This window comes from Phaethon aethereus (genome assembly GCF_964289735.1).
Source record: "Phaethon aethereus genome assembly, chromosome: 6".
Lineage (NCBI taxonomy): Eukaryota > Metazoa > Chordata > Aves > Phaethontiformes > Phaethontidae > Phaethon > Phaethon aethereus.
This window is the reverse complement of record NC_138580.1, coordinates 7,104,379-7,120,508: the sequence shown is the minus strand read 5'-3', so window position 1 is coordinate 7,120,508 and position 16,130 is coordinate 7,104,379. Positions and strand designations below refer to the sequence as shown.

The 16,130-nt window shown below is 46.4% G+C and overlaps 1 protein-coding gene across 1 annotated transcript; it reads left to right on the top strand.

Moving 5' to 3' along the window:
- Positions 1–1,638: 1,638 nt before the first annotated feature.
- On the top strand, positions 1,639–11,619 carry LOC309406464 (carnosine N-methyltransferase 2; the record flags this gene model as incomplete). The annotated part of the gene is made up of 7 exons (XM_082001652.1): positions 1,639–2,301; positions 3,746–3,884; positions 5,555–5,607; positions 8,714–8,821; positions 8,934–9,064; positions 10,095–10,188; positions 11,264–11,619. The coding sequence occupies exons 1-7, from the start codon at positions 2,178–2,180 to the stop codon at positions 11,617–11,619; spliced, it is 1,005 nt and encodes a 334-aa protein (XP_081857778.1). The 5' UTR covers positions 1,639–2,177.
- Positions 11,620–16,130: the final 4,511 nt, after the last annotated feature.

Below are 16,130 nucleotides of genomic sequence, written 5' to 3'. Positions count from 1 at the left end.
GTTTCCCCACCATCCGGCTGGTGGTAGAGCCACCCCTGCTGTCTCTGTGTCACAGGTGGATGTGTGTAAGGTGGGAGTAACAGCAGATGTGCCCATGTTCTGGATGGGCTAAGTTAGCCTCTGTGAGGAGACCTTCAGCCCCTTAGCAGCCTAGGTTTAGGCATAATGAAATGATGAGTTATGAAGATGTTCTTATAATTTATGTAGCTAGAAACATCTTGAATTTAATGACTTTTTCAACTTAAAGGTGCTGCATCGCTTAAAGTGACACTGAATTCCCTCTGTGCCCTGCACCTGCAGCCTGTAATGCAATCTGCTCAGTTCATGGAGGGGAAGAGGTTTAATCTTGCTAATGGCAAGCTCCGACTCAGCCAGGAGCCGTGGCAGGACCAGCTGCCCACGAGCATCCCACTCCCTGACAGACACTGCCTCGGTCCTGCTGTTACGTATCAGGGTCTTGGGATGGGCAGCATCAGCCCAAAGTACTGCAGTCAATTTTCAGATCTAGGCTAGATTTTAAGCCAGATTTTAGAGGAAGTCCATTTGTTCCCAGCGATAAGTAAGCCTGTTTCACCTTCCCAGGAACAAGCGTTAATCAATCTTAGAAACTCTGCCTGGGGAGAAATGGCAAAAGTCTCAATGGAAGACTTATCTTGGCACCATCCATCCTGGTGAATACTTGTGCTGCAGTCTGTCCAGGTCACCTGGCAGGTCTTCTGGGATGGCTGGAAATGTTTGACCGGTCAGAAATGGAGTTTGTGTCCCCAGACCCCGAGAGCTGTTCTTCTCTGCACAGGGGAAGCTGTGCTACCCCTTGGCATTTTACTGGGAGATTCATTCTGGAAACCATCTTGCTTGGTTCAGCCAACTGAGAGGACAAAATAGTCCTCTGTTTTGACAGGCAGAGATGCAAGAGTTCAGAGGGTTGAGTGGAAATTGGAGGGACTGGCCTGCAGCCAAGCTGGAGCTTATGGAGGTGGGCTGAGTTCAGGCTTGTTTGCCGAATTTCTGTGAAATTTTTTCTGAGGAGAAGTGAGGACGAGGTGGTGGAACCGAGATTTTGACGTACCTCATGGGAGCCAGGTACGTGACTTTGGCAGTGAACTCAAATGAGATCAACTGTTCCTGCAGGACTCTGGCAGCTCCCCAGCATCTCTGAAACTTCTGGTTCACTTCAGTCTTTTCTTGCCTTCATCAAACAAAGCACTGCGCTATTTGCACATGACCACTTCCTTGCTACCTGCTAGCACAGTCATTACATATTGTATCTCAGAGCCCTACAAGACTCCTTTTTTCCTCTTCTACCTCCTGGCTTATTTCTTATTCACACAGGACTTTTATCCCTGGCAGAGGGGACTCAGGGGCTGCTTACTGCTATGGCAGACTGCTTGTCTGAAGCATTTTCTAATGGCAAAGCTTTGTGAGCAGCAATGTGTCTAAACCCAGGTTGTACAGGAATATCACCCCTAAGTCTTGCTGTGCATCTCGATACTGAAATTACACCCAGAAGATGACTATTCCCCTTGCATAGATAGCCTCACCCCAACACTTTCTTTGCGGAAGTGAGGTCCTTGCTCCAATTTAATTTCATACCTTTCTTTTGCTAGTGGCACCTCATCCCTATTTTATAGATGAGACACATTGTCAAAGGAAAATAAAGACATGACTTCATTGCTGGAAATCTTCACAAAAACCCTTAAACTAAGAATGAAAACATATGACTGAATGAAAACATTTATGGTTAAATGACCTCTTTGACTTTTGCCCTTTAAGTCCTGTGCCGTCTACAAGTTACCCAATGTAATATTTGCAGCCAGGAAAAACTGAAGTTAAAAAAAAAAAACAAAGCAAAAAGGTCCTGAAAAATCTTGGGCCTTTTCCAAATTTCACTGTTATTTCTTCTACTCCATTCATGATTAAAGGTTTCGCAGAGTGTGTAATATCAGTTAGTCTAATGCCTTCCACTGTATTGACTGGTTAACGATTCTTCAGAGGGAGAAACAATACATCTCAGACAAGCACTGGTGCAGGTGGCCAGTCCATTGCTGATACTTATGGGTGATCAGCTAACCAAGAAGTTTTGACTTTCTTTATCCTGGTAAAAGAGAACAAACAGTATTGCTTACCAGGTGAGGAAAAATTGTCCTGGAGCAACTCCCTTTTGTTCCGCATTTTCAATGCAGCTTCAAAAAAGCGTACAGGTTCTTCAAATAACTGAAGTGCTATACTTTCCTTACAGGAATAGGTTCCCCAGCATGAACTTTGAAGCAGAGATTCTGACAGCTCCACACGATAATTCAGGTATTTGGGAGAAAAAAAAAAAAAAAAAGGAGATTAAATTAAAATGGCCACTCAGCTTGCTATCTCAGCTTGCTATCACTACAAACATGTTTTAATTCTTCTGGAGTTAGAGATTGTTTAAAAAAAAAAAAACAGGATGCTAAACTGACTTCAGGTGATTTCAGGCTTATGTTAGGGTATAGTTCAAAGTGTTGAGGACAGTTGATATCTTTACCTCCAACAAGGCTGGACATAGGGTCTCCATACATACTTACCAGAAACAGAGCTGCCAATGACATGTGGTTTTGGAAACAGCACAGGCATCCACTTTAAAGTTGCAGAGTCCTATATGAGACTTATAAAGTTTTCTTATTAGTGGCAACTGTAAACAGAAGATAAACTAGCAGCTCCTCAAAAGGCAAAAATGAGGATGAAGATTTCTGCTGATTCCTGTCCTTCATCCTCATTTCTTCGAGGAGGAAAAGCTGATTTTTTTTCTATTGAATACTACCTTTCCAGTGCTGATCTCACATGTTGAGGCTTGCACTGTGACTGCCTTCCTGCTGCAGCCCTCTGTCTGAGATAGACCCCAGAGCCAGTACTCAGCTGAATGGCATCTTCTCATGAGCCTCAAGTCTTAGTCTTATCATTGCTCCTCAGACCCAGGCAGTTGGCCAGAGCTTGCGCCCTGGCAGGAGCACTGCCATTAGGATGAGACAGCAGGAAAGTGAGTTTTTTAAATACTTGCTTGCATCTCCTTGAGTAGTCCTGGGCATTGGTTCAAAGAAAAATCTTAGTCTCAGCCACCCACATTTGAGCATGAGCCTGTTCAGACGAAATGCTTTTGCTATCAGTTGCCCTCCTGGCCGTGAGCTGCACTTCCCAGTGGGGAATTCACCTCCCCAGCAGGACAGTGTATTCCCATGCCAGCAAGAGTTGGAAATGAGGTGCACAGGGTTGACTATTTTTGCTTCAGGTACAGTGGCAGTTTTTGTGTTGCATCACCCCTAATAGCAAGTGTGCCGACAGCTGGTGATTTCAGTTACGCCGTCCAGCATGTGTGAGAGCAATGGCCCCTCCAGGTTTGGACCTGCTGTGTGATTCCCTTCACCTTCTTGCCTTGAGTCTTCCAGAAAAACACTCCAGTTACCTCCCTTTCTGCAAACTGAGTACCCTGTATCTGGTTAAGCATTTTGGAGACATTTTCCTCAAGCTGACCTGTAGTAATGAGGCTCTTAACAAACACTCCAATATCAAAGAGCATCTAAGAATAATTTCCAAACCCTGAGTGTGAACAGGTTGGAAAGTGTTTGCATGAGCTCACCTGCATGGAGGCCATGTGTCCTCTGTACTGTCTTCCTGAATCTCTGGCTCCTGTTGGGTTGGGTTTCTTCCACAAGGTAAGTGCTTTGATCCTTCAGTTGCCTTGAAGCTGCTAACACACAATTTGTATTTGTGTCTCAAGAGCTATATGTGATCCCTTCCATGAGAAGTCTCACGGCTGAGGAGTATGTAGAGGCCTTTAAGTCATTTTTGGATCATTCAACAGAGCACCAATGCATGGATGAGTTCAACAAGGAAGAAATGCCCAACATCATGGCTAGGTAAGAAACGCTTCCACTGACGTGGGAAAGCCACTTCTTATCTCGGGAGGGCAAATTGCGCACAAGGGTGAGCAAACATGTTTAAGGATTTTCTGGGGCATGAATGAACTTTTAATGCTTTTCAATTTTAAGTCCCTTAATAGCAGGCTCTAGGATATTCTTTTTAATGACTCCAGAATATGTGCTATTTTAATTAATACACTGTGCTGCCTCTCAGCTTATGTTAAGGAAAGAATCAAGACCTCATTTTCATGTCTATCTCTTTTCATTAGCTGATTTTCCAAGGATTAAAGTATTTTTTGTTGTTTGTTTTTTTTCCAAAAGAAAGCGCTCTCTTTTCCTGCTTTTCGGACTTCATCACACATCAGTCTAAACAGAAACACATCTCTAATACTCTTCTAGTGACTAATTCTTGGTTTTCTAAATCCCCTAAGACCTCCTTATTTCTATCCTAAGTCGATTTGCATTGCTTAAGTACCAAATGATAATCAGTTTTGTGAAGTATTGATGTAATATGTTAAGCCTGGATGACTGCAGATAAGTTTTAGAGCAGCCTAGATCCAAACCACAAGAAAGATCTTTCAAGTTTGGGTAATTTCTGAATGCTATGGAAACTGTATTCTCCATTGAGAAAAAAATTCAGGCAGGCAACTCCAGACCATATATATATATAAAAAATAAGCAATAGAAATAATAATTAAAAAATAATTTGTATTGGGAAATTTTAAATAAAAAAATTACTTATGTGGATTTTAAATGATGCTAAACATTGTGGCTTCCTATGACGCTGATTCTGGGTCTGTCAAAGGGTCTTGACCTTCGTTAAGGCTAGGGCTCCTTGACTAGCTCACACCTTGCAGGGTTTACTACTCTGTCCCCTCGTATTGAACCATTGCTGCGGCGTCTCCTGAGACTGTGTATGGGAAACTCAGTCCTTCTGCACAGTCCGTGCCCGAGAGCAGAATAAGGCCATAAAGCATGTCAGAGCAGCAAGGTGCCTCACGCCTGGGCTCCTCATCCTCAAGGCAGGCTGTTATTAAATATTCTGCTAGGAACCACAAAGGTGGCAGGTTTTTTTTGACCTTTTCAGAAGTAATTTTTTAAAGGTAAAATTATTGAAGATTTTGACCTTTCCTCCCAATTTCAAGCCAAGAGGAATATTGAAAAGAGAGGGTTTCCGGTCATCTGGACAGCCTGATTTTTTAATTTTTCTGGGCACTTATACACAATATTGGAAAACCAAACTTGACTCCTGAGGGTGCAGAGGTTTCTCCCTGGCTCACATCGTCCCTGCAGCTCTTGTTGGGCAGCATGTCCATCCCTCCAGGCACAGCCCTGCTACCCCCAGAGGGAACCTTTTGTCCTGGGGCTCCCCAAGGCCTTTTTGCATGGTGCCAGCCACAGCTTGAAGAAGAATCTCTGGCAAAGGATGAGAAACACTATATCCTGATGCCTGCTGTACTTTGAAATATGAGCTTGGTAATATGGGGCTGGCTCCTACCGCACAGCTGGTTATAGCTGGGCTCCAAAGGGATGCTCAAATTTCTATCCCAATTCATGTGGCAAAACTCAGTTAACTTTCCAGGCCGATATGGCATCCAAGATACTAGAATTAAAACATGAAGCAGTGTGACCTAGTGTGGTTAAGGAATGTGTACTTATCTTTTCAGTCTCGGCAATGGAAAGTCGACTATAAACGTTCTGGGGGTTGGAAGTGGCACAGGTAAGGAGCTTAGCAGCACCCCTGATGCTGGGGGATGGGGGATCCCTATGGGTAGCAGAGAGTGATACTGAAATTTTGAGCAATGGTGATAACTACTTAGGCATTAATGATAGCGTTTCTCACTGAAGCCGAGACGGCAAAAAGGGGTGTGGAGCCGGGATGAGAGTGATGCTCCCTCCCTTCCTTCCCTGGCTCCCCTCTGAAACACTGCTGTCCAAATCTGCCCAAGGAGCGAGATGAGTGTGACGATTTTAGCTTAGTCTCTGCCTCTTGATGACTCTCACCTGACTTATATGTCTCAAAGCAAGAAGTCTTGCTCCAGGTTAGGTACGAGAGCATCTTCAAACCTCATCGGAGAGAATGAGAGACATCTGAGAGGTTTGTTCTACCCAAAGTCCCATCTTAGAATATCCCACCTGAAGGGATCTCTCATTTTGCTTTGCTTCTAGGGATCCCAGAGGCCAAAACTGGGCAATGCTCTGCTCCAAGAGGTGCAAAACCAGCTGGCCACAACCATTAGCAGGGGGCCCTCAGCTTTTTCAAGATGTGTTTCTTTCTTACTACTGTGTTTTTATATGGTGATAAGTAAGGTTTAACTGAAAATGATATTTCCCTCCAGAGAGAAACAATCTTTTGGAAAAATGGTTTTAAAGCTGTTCTGAATACATTTGTGGTTTAAAAAAAAAAAAAAAAAGTGGTGAAACATCCAACTTTGCTCCTAGAAAAACTGGGAGAAAATAAAAATTAGAGAAAAGAAGTGGCAGTTTGATTTGTCAGAGTTTGCTTTTGCTTTAAAAAGTATTTTCAGCTGAATTTTAAGTGTTAATACTTTCAAGTGAAAGGTTTTTTTCCTCACTATTTTTTGCGTGTTTTCCTGACTAAGAGGAAAATAACATTGAATTGTTTTCTCCGGTTCGGAATATGTTGGAGCACATGAGGAAGCAAGGAGGAAGAAATTATTCAGTTTTCAATTATACTCCATTTTCATTAAGTAATAAAACCCCCAAATTCTGACTCCAAGAAAACACAAGGGAAAAATGAACCTTTTGCACCATCCTCATTTTTCCCTTTTTCCTCTTCAGAAGATGTTTTAACAGAAAAACAAATACTCTAAAAAAGTGTCCTGGGCTTCCTGGGTAGCTGCCCCTCACAGATGCCAGGGCAGGGGTACAGACTCGCACCCCCTCAGCTTGCCCACGGCTGCACAAGCTGAACTGCAGCCAGGCAGAGCACTGAGCTAGGACAGTGCTGAGCAAAAGGTTATATCTGATCCCTGACCTTTCCAGGCTTGGACTCTGATTTCACAGAGCCTCCAGAATTAGTTTAGTTGATGAAAATATTGATGGGGATTAGTGACCGACTCCACATCCTAAAAGACTGTTGTCCAGTCCAGATCACATTTCTCATTCACCCCATGTTTTCCTGCGGCTGGTTTAGCTGTCTCGGCTGTAACCCCCAGTTAGTGCCAGCATGGGCTGCTGTTTGCAGAGGGGTTTCGCTCCTCTTTCAGCCTCACTGTGCTTAGTGCTGAAGGGTTGCTGCTGGCAGGAGAAGCTGGAGCAGAGAAAATCCTGCTCTGAAGCACTGTATTTTACCACTTGTTTTTGCAGGCACCCCAGAGGAGGACATTATTACCTGCTCTTGCAAAGACTGGATTAGGGCATTTTACAGAGGTGGGGGGGAAAAAAAAAAACCACAAAGCAAAAACCACAACAGCTTTTAAGATACCCATTTGCTGTTGATATACCCATTTGCCACCATCCATGTCTGAGGGCATGCGGCAGCGATGCTCTGCCTCCCGCCCGCCCTGAGCCTGCAGGGAGCCCACGTCAGCACCTCCACTTGCTGGTGCTCCCCACCCCCGGCACACAGGAACTGGCATTTAGGACTCTCTAAAATGATTCAGCTGCTTGCTATAGGGATCTTCCTTCCTATCAGCAATATTGGTCCATGCACCCACCTTCAATGGATGCAGCCGCAGCCTCTTTCCTTGTGCCTTTGGCCAGCCCTGCACCATTGCCCCTGCATTCCTCAGGGATCTGGGGTATTTTTTCTCCAATTTCAAAAGACTCATCCTTCCTTGGATGTCCCTGTAGTGCTGACATGACTGATGTTTCCCTCCTTGAATTCTATTTACTGCAACACCTGCCAAAGATGACGGTTTTCTCATAGCTGGTGCATCAGCTGAAAGGCTAGGGAAGATGCAGTATCCCGTATCAAGCCCTCTGTGTGTGACATTTGCAATGGCAGGACTATTTTTAGGCCCCACCATCAGCTACAGACAGGATTCCCACAAAGGTCCACTCAAGGTGGTCACCTCTGCTGTTTATTTACGTAGTCCCAGATGAACCAGATGGACTTTGTACACTTGGTGTATTGTGGCCTTTCTGAAAGAAATAAGGGTGACCTGCATTGCCTTGAAAGAGGCTGGCAGCTTCCTAGGTCAGGACAGACTGCCGCTTGCTCCTCCAGAGCTTAGCAACAGAGGAGCACCAATAGCTAAATTTGCAGGGTACCTACACACAAATATATGAGGCTCTGTTTGCATCTAGTCAGTAGATGCCCAGAGCTGAGACTATGTGGCTGGTCCCCAAAGAGGGGAGACCCAGGGTCTCTTCTCTTGCCATGCAGGTCCCCAGGTCTCCATGTCACTCCAGCGGCAGAGCAGCCGTGACCTCCCTGGGGCAGTGCCAAAGGCAAGGACCACCCCGTGTCACGCTGAAGTTGCACAGCTGTGCTGACTCCCTCCTTGCCCCCATTCAAACTTTGTGTTTTGTTGAAAACTAATGCTTCATGTTTATTCTTTTTTAGACATTGATCTTTGATTGCTTTGCCTTGCCTGTCCCATGACCCAGAGTGTTGCCATTAGCAGGCTTCTGCACGGTTGCTTATTTCTTCCTTGTTCTTAGTCCTTTCTGCAAATATATGTTACCCTGAGCAGTAAGATACCATGGTAAGACTGGGTTAGGTGCCACCATGCACGCCCAAGGTAGAGAGTGCCTCAATTCTCCTTGGGGGAAATCCGGGCAGCAGAGGCGGCAGGCGCACCGGCATCCTTTCACATTTTTGTACTTTTTAAAGTAACGCATTTGTGTGTATTGAATAGGTGAGCAGGATTTGAAAATGATCAGGATTCTGCAGGCTGCACACCCAGGGGTCCTTATTGACAACGAAATCATAGAGCCCAACCCACAGCACGTGGCAGCTTACAAAGGTAAGTCTATACCTGTCTGCCTGGGGTATAGTGAGGAGTGTTATTTTGAACAATGAGTTTTTCCGCTGGTTTGTGAAAATCATGTTTTTCTTCTACTTTTTAATAAAAACAGAGTTGGTCAATCAAGCTCCGGACCTGCAGAATGTCTCTTTTATTTGGCACCAGCTCACTTCCTCAGAGTATGAACAACAGGTGAAAGAGAAAGGCGCACATAAGAAATTTGACTTCATCCATATGATCCAGGTAATGGAGTATTGCTTTGATATAGGAGTACTAGCTTTAACCACTCCCTTCATTTCTGCTGTGTGCATGAAGTTAGGGAGACCTAACTAAGCACAGTTCTCCCATGAGCAAGTTATATGAGAAGTTATACTTCTGCAGCTCTACAAGCACCAAACCTCATTCCCTATCCACCCTGCTTTTGGTCTCTGGTTTGTACTGGTTTAACTGTCTATGGTGGGTAATAAAACAGGGTGAGTCTCAGGCAGTCACGTGTCACATCGAGACCAACAATTATGCTTTGCTGCTGCAAAAAAACTTAATTTTTTTGCCTTATCAGAATAGTTTGGATGGCACTGAAGGGAAAGGTTAGTGAATGAACACCTGTGTCAGGTTGTGGGTCAGAAATTATGCTGATACTGATGACACTGATGTTGTATGTGCCAATTATTTTTGTAAAAAATCTGTTATTCTCTCACTTTAGTGGCTTTTATTTAATTTTTCTTTTATTTCATTTTGCTTTCATTTCATAAGAGCTGATTTCACAACGAGAAAGTGTTTCAGGGGTTTCATGGCTCAGTCAAGGAATAAGTTACAAGTCCTGAGGGCAGCCTTTGAGTTGAGCCCTGCTTTGTCCTAGTGCAAATTTCTCAGTGTCTGGAAGAGATCCAGCCTGCTCACGGCCCAGACACAGATGAGAAATGCTGTAATAAGGACCATCCACAGAAACCAGGGGACTCCCCTCTGCACATATTTTCCAACCACAAAACTGCACTGGGCTTGGAGGGCAGCGATGGGCAGGTCAGTGTCTGGCTGGTGGCTGAGGCTGAGCAGAGGGTGGTGTGACCCCAGGCTGTTGGTGCCAGTGGAGAGCTGGTGATGCTCAGTCTTGTAAGGCATCCCTAAACGTGCGTGATGAGCCAAGACAGGCTGGGAAGCAACTGGGAAGTAATTTAAAACAACAGCTCTATAGAGAAAGTGTTTAAGCCTTTGAAGAGCCATTGCACTGTGGAGGAGGAACAAACCAGCTGTGCCTAACTCCTGTCACTTCCAGATGCTGTACCGTGTGGAGGATATTCCCAATACTATCAAGTTTTTCCACAGCTGCCTTGACCATCATGGTAAACTCCTGATCATAATTTTATCAGGTAAGAGGGGACCTTTTATTTTTTGCTTCGTTGCTGGTGTTTTGAAGAGCTTTGAAGTATGAGCGCCACAAATATTTGTCTTGGGATTTTGGTAGTGCTTATTCTATAGTAATTAAATAAAACAAATGCTGTATTTCATAGGCAGCATGCAATCTTGGGCTTAAGCTCTTGGACCCCAATGTCTGATGGGACCACTTAGGCATAGCCTTCGTGCTCTTGCTTCCTTGCTTATGAAGTACATAAATTGCTCCATACCTCAAAGAGACCTCCTGCTGTGAAATTACTGGCTAGAGAGAATCGTGGCTATTCATGAATGAGGGTCTTCATGGTGAAATTAGCACTGTAAAAACACAACCTGAGCTCTGGGAGGACCCGTCTTTGGGGCCCTTCCCTCCACACAGCGACGGGCCAGACCCCAGCAGGACAATGGGTACTGCCAGGAGCTGCGGGCTTTATGGCAGGACAGGAAAAACAGAGACTTACAACCTCGTGGAACTTGGGGAAAAAAAAAAAAAAAAAAGAGTGTTTTTTCCAGTGTGCCATTCATGAATCCTTGGCTTTTGGTGCGGTGGATAAAGCACGCTTCCCCACATTTGCCACTAAATGTCCCTCTAGCATTGCTGGTAGGCTGTTTATTTCCCTTGGCAGCTGGGACTGGCTTTTTGTGGAATATATTCTTTGATGTGCACCTAAAATTGAAGTTCAATGTATAAAAACATCTGCATTATTCTATCAAAGTGGTAGTTAATAGGTAGCATGCATGTGCAGGCTCGGTGCACTGATATATCTGTGTGTACTCCACCTGGGCAAATCCAGTGCCAGTGACCGTCTCCTCAGAGTTTCCTTTAAACAAACAGGAGATTTTTGGAAGGAGGGCTGAGGGACAGCATGGTTTTACCCCTCTCCAGGCACGGACATTTATAAGCGGACTCAAGTAATGGGAAAGCTCTTCTACTGCTCCTGGCAAAGTCTGGGCCAGCAGCAAAGGAGCATTTCAAAGTCATTTAGTAGTTCCATTAGCTGATGTTTGACTGCCTTGGCTTTGCAAAAGTAACCTTCCCTCCTGCTCTGGCAGACAGTAGCGGATGGGCCAGCTTATGGAAGAAGTACAGACACTGCTTGCCTTCCACCGACAGCGGCCACTACATCACCTCCAATGGCATCGCAGATGTTTTGAAAAGACTGGGTATTGTGTACCACATTTATGAGTTCCCGTCAGGCTGGGATATCACAGAGTGCTTTGCTGAGGGGGACCCGGTTGGGGGCCGCATGATGGATTTCCTGACGGGGACAAAAAACTTCCTGGGCACAGCCCCCCCGGGGCTGCGGCAGCGGCTGCAGGAGGCTCTCTGCCAGCCCGAGTGCAGCAGCAAAAAGGACGGGAGGATCATCTTCAGCAACAACTTGAGTATGATTGTGGTTGAATCCTAGAGTCCAGACCAACAGCAGAAGACAAGTTAGGGTGGGCATAAGTGCGATGCAGCCGCAGAAAGGCGTAGCACAGAAAGAAGGCAACTTGCAGACAAGAAGGCAAGAAAGTGGGGCTCAGCCACAGCCTCCCATTTCTAGGCAGGGTCAGCGGACACTGCAACACCAGGGATGAGCTCTTTGTCCTGCTGAGATCCATGGAGCCAAGATTTCACCCTGCCTATTTAGTCCAGCCCTAGGAGAATGTTTTCCAGAAAGTAAAGAGGTCCATCTCACTAAAAACCTACATGGACCTTTTTTTTTAATGGTATGCATCCTGTCTGTGCTTTTGACACTGAGCTTCCCACTTTTCTATATAGCCAGCATGTTTATGTACCTAAAGACATGTCTATATGACCAGGCTGCAGCCCACGTGCTGTCTGCGTGCAGACCCACTGCTTCCAGCTGCACCAGGACAAAACCAGCAAGGTGTCCCTGCTGCTTTGCACCCAAGTAAGGTACCTCACTGCACCCAGACCTAAGCTGTAAGTCGCTCTAGTTGCACTAGGCTATTTCACATGATTTTATCAGTGTAGGTACTTACTGCCCCAAGCGTCTCAGCATCTCGCAATATAGACATGTCTTAAAACTTAATCAGCCTTTTTGTTTGGAGAGTTTTTTGGATCCCAGGATGATACTTGCCCTATGCTCTTTCAGGCAGATATTAATTTTGTTACTTTCTTACTACTGTTTTTCTCCATATGCAATAAAAGCAATCTTAAACTAAAAAAGTCACATCTTGTTCTGTACCTGTGGTCTTACAGAAAATGAAGAGCAAAGATGTTATTTAGTTAAAAATAAAAAGAAATGCAAAATACCATTTTATGGAAGCATTCAGGTTTTCTTGTAAATGTGAAGTATGAGCCTGAGGGTATGGAAGAGCTGGGCATGAGCTGCAGCTCGTCCTTGTGCCACAGCCACGGGAGGCAGCTTGGCTCACTCAAAGCAGCAGTGCTACAGTACAGCAAAACAGTACCTGTACTTAAATATAATGTTACTTAAATATAACCTATGTGCTGTTAATACAGGTAAGTTAAGACTATTTCCACAGCATTCTGAGGTATTCAGAGGGCTAAAGATAGGGCAGCCAGCTGGAAAGTGAGACCCTGCATAGGACAACAGCGGGATTTGGTGCTGCATTTAGGGCCATGGTGCTGCGCAGACCTTGGGCTGCGCACATGGGGGCAAAGGAGCCTGCAGTCCTGCCGGCCTCCTGGCAAATAGCACTCAGGGCAGGAAACACCGGCTCGGATGGAAAATACCTGCAGGCACAGAGCCTGCCTCTCCACACTGTTTTTTCTGTGCCTAAGCTGGAAAACACGTGCCCATGTGCATCTGAAGGGGCTCAGATACTGCTGCCTTATGGATGCCTGGTATTGATGAAAAGGCTGGAGCATCATGAACACATGGATTGGCACACTGGGTTGCAAAATATTAGATGTCATTGTCACCCAGAGTCCTGCTGATGCCACTAAACCTACCCCCCACCCCTCATCTATCTGCCTGGGTGCCGTTACTGCCAGAGGTAGCAGCGCTCCTGTCTGAAAAGGTAATGTCAGCTCACATGGTCATCATGACTCCACTTTGTTCATTGTTTCTTTGGGTTTTTTTTTAGTTTTGATTTGGTGTTTTTTCATATCTTTTGGAAGAACAGCCATTTCTCCTGCAGATGTTTCCTCTGAAACTACAGTAAGGAAAAAACAGAGGAAAGCAGCGGGAAAATGATAGTGTAACATCATCCTTCCGGCAGGACTGCGGCACTCTGGTCTGTAAGTACACTGGCTGTCAGTCTAAGAAGCATCAATCGAAGCTGGACAACCTCCTCCAGAGTACCCCATACCCATGCACAAGCTTTTAGTTTTGATTAATTTTATTTTTTATTCTATAGGTATCTCCTTTGATTGTGCTCGCTGACAGTACTGGGCAGGGAGCATACGGCTGGGCTGTTGGATGGGCTCTCAGCACTGCTCCCATCAGCGTTCTCCTTCCACTATTAATTCCCACGGTTTATTTCCAAGTGTTAGTGATGCCTCTGTCTCCCCCTCGTAGATTGAAATGAAAACGAAAACATACCAAAAACCAGGCTTGCTTTTCAGGAACCATGTACCTGTTAGTCTTTGCAGAAATTTGGAACAGTCCAGGTTCCCCCAGATCTACCCCAACCCAAGAGGTTTTCAACCTCCCTTGGATTTTCCTGAGCAGATAGACACGTTTCCAATAAGCAGATACTGAGCAAAACTTGCAAGCATAAAATTTATCCACACCATTGTAAATCAATGCGTAAACACTCAAAAGAAAAGGAGCGCTTCAAAGCAGGCTGTTTAGTGAGAGGCTAGGGAGATGAAACAGGGCACCCCATTAAAAAAACGACTGCTTAATGCTTTATCTGTAATTTTTCTTTTGATTCTTGAAAAGCAAGTCATTTAACGATCCACTTGTACACCTGGAACAAATACTATCCTAAGTGTCTGATCCATTTATTTATATATTTATTCTTGGATGAATCTGCTCTTTAATAACTATTTGCTGTGCTGTTTAAAACATGCTGTCCCTTCCACGCAGCATTTTGGCCTGTGCTTTCCCAGCAGCCGGCGTGCAGGAGCGTGGTTGGGTCTGCGTGGCCACGAGAGGGCTGCAGTAGCCAGCGGACTCACTCTGCCTCCCCCAGCACTCGGGATGCTGAGCTGAAGCAGCAGAGTCAAGTAGCCGGGCAGGTGAACGATGCACCGGCTCGGCTCCTCTTTCTTTGCTGGGTCATCGCATGCTAATATTAGCTGTTGGCAACCGTGCTGTTTTCTATCGCGGAGTCATCTTTTTGGTGTCGGGCTCCAGCTTATCAAAAAGTTATAATTGCACAGCTTGGGTGCCAAGAAGTGCTGCCCAAAATTTGCTCTTAGGGTGTATTGTTTTTTTTTCCCACTCGACGGCTGGAGTGCTGCAGCTTAGTTGTCTCTCAGGCACAGGACTGCAGACAGCTAACCAGGCGCCACAGCTGACCGTGGAGGAAAACATAAGGAAGGGAATGTCAGGAGCATGAGGTTGCTTCTGCTTTAGCTTTGAGTCGAATTAAACTTGCTGACCTCAGTCCAGGATGAGCCCTACTCAGCAACAAGTTCCATGGCAGCTCCCAGCGCTGCAGTTAGCAAGGAGCAGATCCGTGGCTCCCTGAGGGATCTGTGCTGCTCCGTCAGTGTGATGGCTTGTTCCAGCCTGAAGCGAATGCTTTTGCAGATAACCATGTAGTAAAGCTGCCATGTGTACTCTGGAGTAGAAGTAATGCCTACAAATCCCAAACTGCATTATTTTTAAATGGAGCAGTTGTAGGTTTTATCCTTATTTCAAGTTAGTAATACGCCCATTTCAATGGCATTGTGTTGCTCTCATTGTGTATTACAGCCTCCTAAAAAGGAGGTACAGAAATCAGCTCTTTATAATATCAGGGAAGGATAATTTGTTTTTCTACTGGGCCTGTATTCAGTCTTGGGGACTGAATGGTTTGCCTTTGTAATGAATGTTGAGGCTTCCCTACCCCTAAACATTACCAGGGGAATGAAGGCTGCAATAGGAACTGGAAAATCTAACGGGGGAATGGGGGCTGTGGTCAGTCCATCACACCTGGTCTCTGCCGCTCCTTCCTCCTCATAGGGAGGACTCCTCACCCTCTGCCCTGCTCCAGCCTGGGGTCCCTCCCACGGGAGACAGTCCTCCATGAACTTCTCCAGCATGAGTCCTTCCCACGGGCTGCAGTTCTTCACGAGCTGCTCCAGCCCGGGTCCCCCCACGGGTGCCGTCCTTCAGGAACAGGCTGCTCCAGCCTGGCCCCCGCGGGGTCCCAGGTCCTGCCAGCAAACCTGCTCCAGCCGGGGCTCCTCTCTCTCCCCACGGGGCCACAGGCCGTGCCAGGAGCCAGCCCCAGCGCGGGCTGCCCACGGGGTCACGGCCTCCTTCGGGCATCCCCCTGCCCCGGCGTGGGGCCCTCCCCGGGTGTGGGTGCAGATCTGCTCCCCCGTGGAGCTCCATGGCCGCAGGGGCACAGCTGCCTCCCCGTGGGCTTCCCCGGGGGCTGCCGGGGACCCTCTGCTCCGGCGCCTGGAGCCCCTCCTGCGCCTCCTGCTCTGGTCTGGGGGCTGCAGGGCTGCTCCTCTCACCCATCCTCACTCCTCTCTCCAGCTGCAGTTGCTGTTGCCATTTCTTTCCCCTTCTTAACTCCGTTCCCCCAGAGGCGCTGCCACCATCGCTGATGGGCTCGGCCTTGGCCAGCGGCGGGTCTGTCTCAGAGCCGGCTGGCACTGGCTCTGTCGGACATGGGGGAAACTTCTGGCAGCTTCTCACAGAAGCCAGCCCTGCAGCCTCCCCACTGCCAGACCCTGACATGCAAACCCAGTACAGGGTGATACTAGTAAACACACTGGTAGGGCCATGAATGTGCTTATGCTGTCCTGGCAGAGTAGCTCCAGGCTGGCTGGGGAGAGACC